The sequence below is a fragment of the Varanus komodoensis genome, unplaced genomic scaffold (genome assembly GCF_004798865.1).
Source record: "Varanus komodoensis strain SLA01 unplaced genomic scaffold, ASM479886v1 scaffold20_1, whole genome shotgun sequence".
NCBI classification, from domain to species: Eukaryota; Metazoa; Chordata; class Lepidosauria; order Squamata; family Varanidae; genus Varanus; species Varanus komodoensis.
The window spans coordinates 18,453,788-18,464,700 of record NW_025335587.1 but is presented as its reverse complement, the minus strand read 5'-3'; the positions used below and the strand labels follow the sequence as shown (position 1 = coordinate 18,464,700).

Below are 10,913 nucleotides of genomic sequence, written 5' to 3'. Positions count from 1 at the left end.
GGGCTCCCCAGAAAAGTTGGGCGCTCTTCCGTGAATGGCAGTCCCGGGTCAAACGTGCCTCCTCACGGGGCCATTTGCTGATCTTTGTGTTGGTAGATGCCCTCTCTCCCTCGTTCTTTTAGAAGGGGAAAGGATCCCCTGGCAAACCTCCGGGAGATTGCAATACTTGGGCAAGGATTCCCAGCTCTTTGTCCTTCAGCAACAAGAACGAAAGCGTCTCTTCCCTCTCAGTCAAACCCCACAAGCAGCTCGGAATGGGGCGGATCTTGCACATGGAAGGACCGGCGAGCGCTGTTGGTTCTGGGGCTCAGACGCAAATTCCCGGGTGGAGAATCCTCGCATTCCCGGGGCACGGTCGTCTGGAGCACGTTCCAAGGGGCGGATCTCAGGATTTGGGGAAAAAGGCAAAACAGACAACCCAAGACATGTTTACAGTGCAGGCATCTCTTTGTCACCAGGAGCCCTGGAAACGCCTCCTTCATAGAGATGACGAAGGAGATCCTTTGAACATACAGCTTTATTGGCAATCACATGCGTTTCTGGACAGAGAGGAGGCGTTCCCGGGTGAAAGCCCACTGAGAGGTTTTGCAGCTCGCGTTCATAAAATTAAGTGCATTCCTAAAATAGGTGGGGCCATCAAAGGCCATCTTGCCCAAGGACAGGAGTAAAAGGGGCAGTGACAAAGCACCACCCTTTCCTTGCCGTTTTCTTGCTATCAGCTGGATATCTGAGGAGGACAAGGCCGCCAACATGGCAAACGCCTCGCTTGGGCCGAGTCCTCAAGCTTCTCCCTCCTGCCAGTTTGGGGGGGTGACCCTCTTGCACCCCAAGGGCCGCATTCAGCTGCACCTTGGGAGTGGCTTTCCATTGCTGGGCGGGGCCAAAGCAAAGGGGGAGGGGCCAAATGATGCCGGCATCTTTTAGCTTAAAGCTCTTAATGCCAGGAACTCAGCCTCGAGGGCCGAATTCTCAACCTTTCAGAAGGGGTAAAAACCTTGACAAAAGCCTGAAAATTTGCGGTCAGGGACAGGGCGGGGGGGGGGGGGGACGGCCTTGCAGAACCCCAGAAGTTTGTGGGTGGGCTGAGATGGGCTCTGCCAACAGTTTGGATATTCGCAAAAGAAGGATAATTCTGATGGAGGGGGCCCGGAAATATCATGCAGCTTCCTAAATATGATTCAACAGCTCTCATTCTTACCCAAGGAAGAAAGGTGAGCCATGAATTTAGGATTTCTGCTCATCGTGGGGGCAGAGATGGGGCTGGTGAAAGCAGATTAGGCTTAAAAGACAAAGACATTGTTTAAAATACTTCCTCAAGTATTTTAAGCATGTAATACATTTCCCTGTATTCAAAGGTGGCAGTGGGGGAATTGCTAAAAAGCCGTTCAGATTACAGGAGAAAAGTATCCGTATTGCACAGTACAGAAAATTCAGCGTTTTGTTCATACAGTTCCGGAAGGCGGCCATAAGCAGGCACGCTGGCGGTCGTCGCGCCGTCCGTCTCGGGCGCCCGCCCGCGGGAGAAACGCGTGACAACCGGTCGCGTGGCGGCAGGTCGTCGGCCCGTCTGATTTCTCTCCGGGGACGCCGGGACCCGTTCAGGGGAAGCCGCTGGGGAAGAGGCTCAGGGGCTGGCTCTCGTTGGTCGGAAGCGGCGACCGGTAGCCATCGAAGGTCCGTGGGATGCTGCCGCTGGTGGAACCTGAGCTGTTGCTGAGCGTCTCGATGCTTCCTTCTCGCTGTAGCTCTGCAGCGCAAAGAGGGGACACACTTGCGCCGGTTAGTGGAGCAGAGAAAAAGGCAGGGCTGCTGTTCGGAGACCGGGGGGGGGGGTCAGGGGTTAGGGATGTTTAGCGGTGGGGCTTGGGTTGTCATGCGCTGGCTGGGAGGTGTGGGGAAGGGGGCCATGCGCCTGCGTGCGCGAGAAGGGCCTTCCCGTTTCCCCGCGGGTGTGGCGGCTCCGAGGCTCGCAGGGAGGTAGCGCCCGCACGTGTCCACACGCAGGGTATGGGCAGCGCCCGCCACCCCACCCCAGACTCCCTGCTGCCTCCAAGCTCAGCTGAGCAGGGAATGAGGAGGCAGGGACCGGAGGCCACGCTTCTGGCCTGCTCAGTCCAGAGCAGGCCAAGTAGGTACCGCTGGTACTGCTGGCCAGTTATGGGGATCCGCCCCCTCCCCGCCTCCCCTTCTGTCGCGCGTTCGCTTCAGGCAGGCACATGTGGGAGAGGATCCCTGGCAGAGCCAGAGAGTCCCGATTCGTTTGGCAGCCTCTGCCGTTCGAAGGACCGGGCGGCAAGCAGTGGGGAAATTCCTTCCGCCGAAGACTCCACAGCTAGTTGGTGGAGGCAAGAGCGGGCCAGGAAGGACCGATGCCCTGGATCGGTTTAAGACTGTTTCTTACACTCCTGGTTATATCAAGCCTCTCCTCAGAACCACAAGGACTAGAATGTTAGTTTCATTTGGCTTATTTGAAGGCACTGTCTCCAGTTCAATGGGAGAGCACCTGTTTGCATGCAGAAAGGCCTGAGATCTACAGTTGAAAAGGTTGGGCAGACACTGATGGGATGCCCTTTCCCTGCTGGGGACCCCAGAATGTAGTCAGTAGGCCGATCCGTTATACACGAGTTCTTTACATTCCGTATAAATGTAAAGGACGGGTCCCTCCCCAGTGACACGAAGCTCTGCACAACTTTTTGGCCTGGGCAGCCCACCTCCTCCAACTCGGTCCGCAGTCTCCCATGAGTTCAGGAAATAAAACCCCCAGCAATTTAACTCGGCAAGGAGGAACATATCCCACATTAATGTTGGCCTGATCCCGTCTGGATTTGATCCTTTTATCTCCCTCTGGCTCACAGCTGGCCTTGGTTAAGCATCTCGCCTCACTCTGCGGGTAGCCATCAGCAGGAAGACGGGATGTGGGCAGACGCTCCGCCCGCACACCGCCCCGGCCACCAGACGCCCGGCCAGGTGGCCCATCTCCTTCGCTTGCCCCGACGGCTGGTCTTCATGCCGGGGCTGCATGGGCAGGTTTTTATTTCCATTTTAGAGAAAGCAGGGGGGAAATGCTTCCGCGTATGTGCAGAAAACAGGCATTAATATTTCCTGAGGTTTGCTTAGCCAGAAAGAGCCGGGCACTTTGCCAGAGCAGCATGCGGCTCTTTCGGGGGACGAGTGGAGGCATTTAGGATCTGCTGCACGGCTGAAGAAGGGGCGGACGCCTCCACGCGGGACCGAAGGAGGCCTCGTGTCCGGAACCCTGGGAAGCTGCCACAGGGCCTGTCCCTAGAGGCGTTTTGGAATGCCGCTCCTGGACGTCCCAGCTAGCCGGGCAGATGCTCAGGGATGCTGGGAGCTGTAGTCCAAAGCATCTGCTGGCAGTATGGGGCTGGACGGGCCAGTGGTATGAGGTCCCTTCCTGGGACTCCACAGCAGGGAGGGCAGAGAGTAGAAAGCAGGCAGAAAGAACCCGAACGAAATCCTTCCGAGAAACAAGCCCCAGTTCCCCCTCGTGAGGCAGAGTCCCCAAAGGAGCTCCTGCCCCGGCTGGGCCAGGCCAGCGGTTCCCATTCTCAGGGGCTCCGCTGCTGTTTTCCACTGGTGCCCGGGGCCTCATTGCTGGTGGCCCCCTCGTTTGCGAGGCCACCTCCCCACCAAGGGCGGCCTGGCACCAGCACTCCCACCCCTTCAGCTTCAGGACCAGGTCGCCCCTGCCCTGGCTGGGCGGGATATGATGGCGCACGGATTCCAACCATCTCTAGCAGGCCTCGTCTCTTTCTGACATAATCATAAATCCTGCCTGCTGAAAACCCAACGCTGCGCTCGAGCTTGTGTTTGTGGCTTGTGATTTCTCAGGAACTGCCCAGAGGGCTTGGCTCTGGGGCAATACGCAAATGAAACCAACCGTCACCTTCATGGGACTGATGGGAGTTGGAGTCCGCCGACAGCTGGGAAGCCAGCGTAGAGAAACCCTGATGAAGGCCCCGTGTGTTTTTCACTGGGGACACCAGTCCTGGTTTCCCTCCAGGTGTCCGCAGGCGAGCTGTGCCAGGCTTGGCATCTCCGGGCGTGTGGGGCTGGCCAGCTCCACTCCTTATCCCCCCTCCCAGCTGCGGGGCAGGCAGCTCGACATTCTTGCTGCACCCTGCGCTTCTGCTCCGGCTTCGCTCGCGTTCCCCTTTCCCGAGCAACACTTTCTTCGACCTGTTTTCTTTCCACAATTTTCCTACAAGAAGGCGATTGTATTTTTCTCCCCCGAGAAGTATTTTTGGAACAGGTAGATCGATCCTGGGAGCTCTTAGTAACCACCGCGAGACACCCAACCGAGGCACGCGAGCCGACAAGAAGCGCAAAACTGCCACCTTTCAGCTTTCAAGGTGAGAACGGTCAGAAAAGCTGCGCCACAAACACCGGGAAACATCAAGGCGCTGGTCGTGCCGGGAGGGCGCGAAGCAACGGCTGCTGCTGAATCCCGGCTCGCCTCGGCCTCGAAGCTGCTGCCCCTCTGCTCCAGAACGTCTGAGGCTGAGCTGCCGCTTCTTTCGGTCTCGGAGACCCTCTTGGGGCCGCATTCCAGCGCCTTCAGGGGCCGCAGGTTTAAGAAGCAGGGCCAGAGGCAAAGGGGTGGGGGCCAAAGGGGAACAAGACCGGCAGATTGTCACTTGCTTCTCTCAGCACTGGAAACTAAGATTTGCGAGGGGCTTTCTGGCTTCTCAGAACGGGGAAAACACTGCACAAAGGCCCTGGAAGGAGGAAATGGTCCGTGGCTTGGGGAAAAACGGGTGGGACCGGGGGAGGCGGGGGCCCCTGGGTTCTCCAGGCCTGACGTTCTGCACCCCACCTTCGGCTTGGATGAACATCCCCGGAAGGCGGGAGGGCAGGTGAGGAACGCAAGTACCCCGGCAGGGCAGGAAGGAAGAGGTCGGCCGTGTGTGGAGGCGTATTTCAGGGATGTGTGCAGTTCCCCTGGGAGCTAGTCAAGAATGCCTCACACCCAACCAGAGTCCGCTCTTGAGAAATGTCCTGAAAGTTCAGGCGAGACCAATGCAAGGAAGGCGATGGAGTGGCCCTGTCCTCAGGCAGGAGGAGGGCTTCTGCATTTGGAAAACCGGCCAAATATCTGCTCTTTGGACCGGCCTGATGTATTCTGGGAGCGGGAGAGGCACCGGTGGCTGGAGCTATGGCCTCGGTGGTGCAGGCATCCCACAGCCTGCTCGAGACCCGGGTTCAGATCCTGCCTCAGCTGCAATGCTGTTTGGGCCTGCGGTCTCTCACCTGGCCTACCTCCCAGGGTTGTTGTGAGGTGGGAGGGAGAAAGGCAACCACATTGCCTCGAGGGAGCATGAGCCATGGGGGTTGGCGGGCTGATCTTGCCGCTCATTCCAGATGCTCTCTGGGCAGGGGAAACGGGCCTCTGTGGCCTCCATCGATCTGGCCATGTCTGATGGGTGGGCAAGGACTCCCAGCATTCCTGGCCAACGCTCACGTGGCCTGGGGCTGATGGAAACTGAAGTCCCAGGCAACGGAAGAGCACCAGCTGGGGAAAGTCCGTCTCCGGCGATCTGAAGCGAGAGGGACAGAACCCGAGACCAGCCAGGCTGGACAACACTTCGCTCATCCTGCTTTACCATCTCGGAGGACCAGGGGGGGCAAGATCGCGCAGCACTGCGCGTAAGAGTGGGCCGGATCGAGACCACGGAGGGAAAGACAAAGAGAAGTTCCCGAACGGTTGAAGGATGCCGCTGAATTCTTGAAAGGGAAGGAGGCCCTGCCCGGCTTTGCTTAAACGGGAAACCATTTTTACATGGGACATTAATCCGAGGCCTGAACGAAAATCTATATAGCCCTCCGATGCCTGGACCACTCATAAATTATGCTGTCTTTTCCCGACTCATGCGCGCCCCTCCTCTCTGGTGGATTCCTCCTACTAATGGTTTTTCCTTTCTCCGATTCCTCCCTGGCAGAAGGGGTCGTGGCGCAGAAGCTTCGAAAAGAGGCTCCAAGGGAAGCAACAGGAAGACGCACGCAGGACGGGCTTTGCTGGGCCGGGGAGACCCGCTCACAGGAGCCGCTTCCTCCCTCCTCGAGGCAGGGCGGCCACAAGCCCTGGAGGGACGCCGGCTGGGCAGGAGGATCCGGGCGCGTGGGCCGGCGTGGCGGCGGGGAGGAGGCAGCCGCCGTGACTCCGGACTCCAGCGTCCTGCACCAGCCCCTCGCCCTGTCACAGCGCATTAGGGCTCGGGCGGCCCGACTCGCCGACAGAGTGACCCCGGATGGCCCGGGAGAGCGCGGGGAAAGCACTAATTGTAGTCTCGTTTCCACCCAGCAGCCGCTCTGCTCAGCGGCCAGCTTCTGGGGCTTGGCTGAGGCTGCCTTGTCTTCCCAGGTCCTTTGTGCCAAACGGTGCCGGGACAGACGCCGGCGGCATTTCTGGAAGGAGTGGCCCCGGCCTTCCTCACCTCGCCGTCTTCCATCCCGTCCTCTCTCCCCGCCATCTTCCAACAAGTCCTCGCAGTTACTGAGTTCTGGAAAAGCCTCACAGGCCTTACCCCCTCCGGTCTTCGCCAAACCTTGTGCCAAGCCACCCCCCGTTTGAAGACTGAGACATCAATCGCTTTTATTTATTTGCTGTTGTGCGTTTGCCTGCGCTTATTTCATTCCCTGCTGCGAGTAGCTCAAGAAAGCTTGCAGGTTCCTCCGCTTCTCCAGTTTATCCTCCCAAGAACCCTGCGAGGTTGGTCAGGCTGGGAGTCAGGGATTGGCCCAAAGTTGCCCATCCAACGACGCTGTGAAGCAGGCCAGGCGTAAATCCGGTGTGAAAGCCAGCCATAAGGACTAGAAACTTTAGCTAGTTCTTTTCCCCCTAACATGGGAGCGAAGACTCTTGGAATGCCAGACTTTGCATCCCGTTACAAATGTTTGTTAGTACGACTTGATGTGATCCTTGTTAGAACAGCTTGATGTGATATCTGTGATATACACCAGTGTGTCTGGAAATTAAAGTGAGGAGCACGTTGAACAGTTTTTTGGCTGAGTTGTGGGACTTGAAGAAATATATATATATATATATATATATATATACACACATCAACTTAAGCAGCAGATTCCACCCCAGAGCATCAGCGCTCTATTAAGATAAATGGAGAAGCAAAGAAGCTGAACAGCTTGACAGAAATGCACACATCCAGAAAGACCACAAGAGCCATTTCAGATGAGAGCGCTTTCTTAAGTATTTTCTCTGTTTTTTTCACCCATTTGTTTACAAAAATAGATTCCGTTTAGTTGCGTCGTTTTTTTTTTTTAAGGAGCCGTGTGGTTTTCTTCTCCTTTTTTTAAAAAGAGCACCAATGATTCGGTCTGTCAAAGTTTCAGGCTTCAGCCCTTTGGATCCCCTCCAAGTTTTACTCAGCACAATTTCTGGAAGGTTAAAAGTACACCCGATAAAGAAGCAAGTGTTTAGAGAAAAAATTCTCTCCACAATAGGCACGGATAATCCTGTTTCGACGTTTGTGCGGCTGTATGATTTGGAGGGAAAGAGGGTTATTTCCTGCCAGGGGTCGTTCTGCACCACCCCGCCCTGTCAGGACCACCCTTTGGAGCCCCCAATTGGGTGGGCAGCTTGGCCTGGTGTCCCATGTTCCCCGGCATGTGTGGTTGCCCTTGCTTCAGCTCTCCACGGGGCAGAGAACAAGGGGGGACGCAGAGCGAGAGCTTGGGCCACCGGAAAAAGAGTGGGGGGCTGCGGAGAGGCCTGGGGAGCGGAAGGGAGACATCAAAAAAGGGAAAGCGGGGAAGGGAGTCCCAGGGCAAGTCCGCGCGGAGCATTCCCAAGATGCAGACGAGGCTGCGGGACTTTGGGCACATCACGAGAGGGCAAAATGCCCTGGAGAGGGACGTCTGGCTGGCGGAAAGGAAAGACGGGGCCCCTTCGATGGCGGCCCCAGATTACTGGGTGGCTTGCCGCTGAATCTTGCGGGCGGCACTCCAGGCAAGCTCACGAAGGGCCCGTCCAGCTAGTCTCCTCGCCAAATGTCCCCGTCTCAAGCCTCCGTCGCAGCCTGGCACGGCAGGGTTCAGCCCCAGGCGTGGGGCCACCTTGCGCCCCACAGTCCAGGCCGTGCCCACCCCCGAGGCTGAACGGAAAGGCCCCACAGAAGTGGCTTTTGGAGGTAAATGTTCCGGGCCAGGCACGCCCGTTCTGACGCTCCCGTTTTGATGAGCTGGGAGATCTCTTTACCCGCTTCCACCCAACTGTCCGGGCAGGAAAGCCGAATGGGGAAACCTGGTTTATATATGCGAACCTCATAAATCAGGCGATTACCTCATAGTCTGGGCAGCACTGAGCTGATAGGCTGAATAAGGGATTTCAGACAAGTTTTAACCTCAAAACGCTAGCGATCTCTTTCATGTTTCAGAGCTCATCCTTTGCCCCCACCCCCCTATTTTGAGGTTACTTGGGCTCCTGGGTCTTTTAATACGCTTATTTCAGCAAGACAAGCAGGACAAGAAGACCTCAGCCAACAAGCCCTCGGCTGGAGCTGCAGATGCTTTTCCTTCCTACTCAGCAAAATCGACTGCAAGCCTGTGATGGGGATGCACTGGTTCTGGTGGGGGGTGTGTGTGTGTGTGTGTGTGTTGAATGATGTGATGTCTTTATACACCCTCCCACACAGAAAGCACCCTGCATGTAGTTAGGTAGGGAGACCGAGAGAAGCCTGTGACAAAGCTTTCTCCCAAAGGAGCTACTTTTCTACATGTAGGGAAGGTGTACAATAGTGTATGTGTGTACATGTAAAATAATTTTACGTGTGTGTAATAATAAGTGTGTACATGTAAAATAATTTACATTATTAAATTCACCTGCACCCACAGTGAATACAGTTTAGATAGTTTTTCAAAGAGCCATTGGAAGCCTTTGCTCTGTGCAACCTGATGCCCTCCAGAGCTGCGGTCCAAGGCCCTCGGGGGGGGGGCGCCAGGTTGGGGAAAGCCACCTTGCTGGGGCACTATGCAGCCCGCCAGAGTGCGACTAAGATGACCGGCTGAACCGCGCTCCGCAACCTGCCCACAGCTGCAAAAAACGGCCTCGTGTGAAGTTTGGAGGGGTTAATGAAAAACCAAGACATTCCTTTCTCCGCATCCCACAGCCAAGCAATTAAGATTCATTTCGAGAGCTGTCCAGGATCACAGAACAAAATTATGCGAGGAACCATTAAAAAGCCCCCTTGCGAAGGATACCCCCACCGTGCTATTGATTCCCAAAGAAAAGCAGGCCGGGAGGATATGTCAAGCCGGTGGGAATGATTCGCGACGGAGCTACAAAAGCACTTTTTTATTCTTTCCTTCATTTTACAGGGCAGTTCCTAGCGAAGTGCCCCGTTTTCCCCCAGGTACGTCCTGAAACAACGCCACATCCCGGGTTGCATGCCCGGGCAAAGCGGCCCTTGCCAATCCGTGGCTGCTGAGAGCTGCGAAATGTGATTCGTGATATGGGTTTGCCTCACCTCCGGAATCCCTCTCTCATTTGACAAAATCCTCTCTCATTACGCCAGGCGTCAAAGGGTTACCAGCCCGAGCCAGGAGTGGATTTCGGCTTGGCCCTGTCTGGGAGCTGCCCTGCGAGGGCAAGGGATTCAACTGGAACTTGGAAAAGGCATGGTGAAAGCGGTGGAGAACCAGCTCCCCATTCCGGCTGGAAAGGGGCTCGGGGGCTCACATGTGAGCCCCCCCACTGGTCTGTCAGGCGGGTGGAGGCCGGCTTCCCCCAGATGCTGCCCCGTCACTTGGTCCTCAGCTAGATAAAAGCTCCGTTTCCACGCGGAGTGTGCGGGGAGCAAAACCACAGAGACAGAGCACTCTGCTCGGGACGCTGTTCCTAGCTTCTCCCGAGCAGCCTCCTGGCCTGAGCCAGGCCCCGCCAACGCAAAGCACTTTAGAAAGCGGTGCTCTGCAAAGCCGCCAAGCGATGAGACACTGTTTACTGAGCGCGCCGGGTAAGTTCTCGCTTGCAGGAAGGCTCGCCCGAGTGTCCCGAGAATCATCTGTTTCGTATTTGCGAGGCAAAATGTAATTAGCCGCAGTAACACCACAGAAGAATCCAAGGAGACGGCTTTACTTTTGCCGGGTCCGAGAGTGGCCCTCCTCGTACGGTGTCGGCAGAGAAAAGGCTGCTGGATGGCAGGGTCCGCCACATGCAGGCCAGTGGGGGGGATTTGCGGGGTGATGGGGCTGGGAAGGAGGAGACTCTTTGGGGGGTTTTCAAAACACACAACGCCGTTCACTTTGGGGAGCCAGAAGGTCCAGGCTGGATTAGCATCTCTGAATCTGAGGAGCGCTTGCCCCTCGGGGGTATTCCCAGGGGTGCCTTCTGCAGGTGTGGCTGGAGCCAGGATCCACCTTTCTCAAAAGGAGGCGGCTTGCCTGTTCGAGGTTCCACTTCAGAGCTTCTCCAAAGCTTTCAGAAAGGGGTGGAAAGCAGCATGGAAGCAAAATCTCCCAGTCTTGGCAGAGTCTTCCCTGCTGCGTCTCTGCATGAGTCCCTGTCCTGGAAGAAATCCAGCCTGGACTCCTGACTCACAGAGCCCAGGATTTTTCAAGGCTTCCTGCCTGAAGATGACCTCTTTTGTACTCATGAGGCCTCTAAAGCACACAGATATAAAGTTGGTAGGAAAGGAGCCAGGGCAGAGCAGCAACTCTTTCAGAGGCACAACCGGCCACCTCCTCCACCTTTCATCTCTCTGCGAGCTAGCCAGGGTCTACAAGGCACCGTTCTGCAGAAATCACTGCTTCCACCCCTCAGGGGTAGAGGGTGAGAAATTTCAGTTTGGCTTTGATGGAAAAGTCTTGAAATTCAAAAAGAAATTCTCCGCATTCAGGAAGAAGAGAACTCGAGACTAGAAACAAAACACAAAAAACTA

The 10,913-nt window shown here is 56.2% G+C and overlaps 1 protein-coding gene across 7 annotated transcripts in view; it reads right to left on the bottom strand.

Moving 5' to 3' along the window:
• Positions 1–499: 499 nt before the first annotated feature.
• BCAS3 (BCAS3 microtubule associated cell migration factor) overlaps positions 500–10,913 on the bottom strand; it is a 367,571-nt gene continuing 357,157 nt past the window's right edge. For 6 of the 7 annotated variants that reach the window (XM_044430184.1, XM_044430179.1, XM_044430186.1 and 3 more), the window contains one exon: positions 500–1,747. In XM_044430184.1, the coding sequence (XP_044286119.1) occupies positions 1,599–1,747 (149 nt within the window). In that variant the 3' untranslated portion in view covers positions 500–1,598. The remainder of the gene's footprint in view (positions 1,748–10,913) is intronic. The other variant, XM_044430188.1, reaches the window with a different exon arrangement.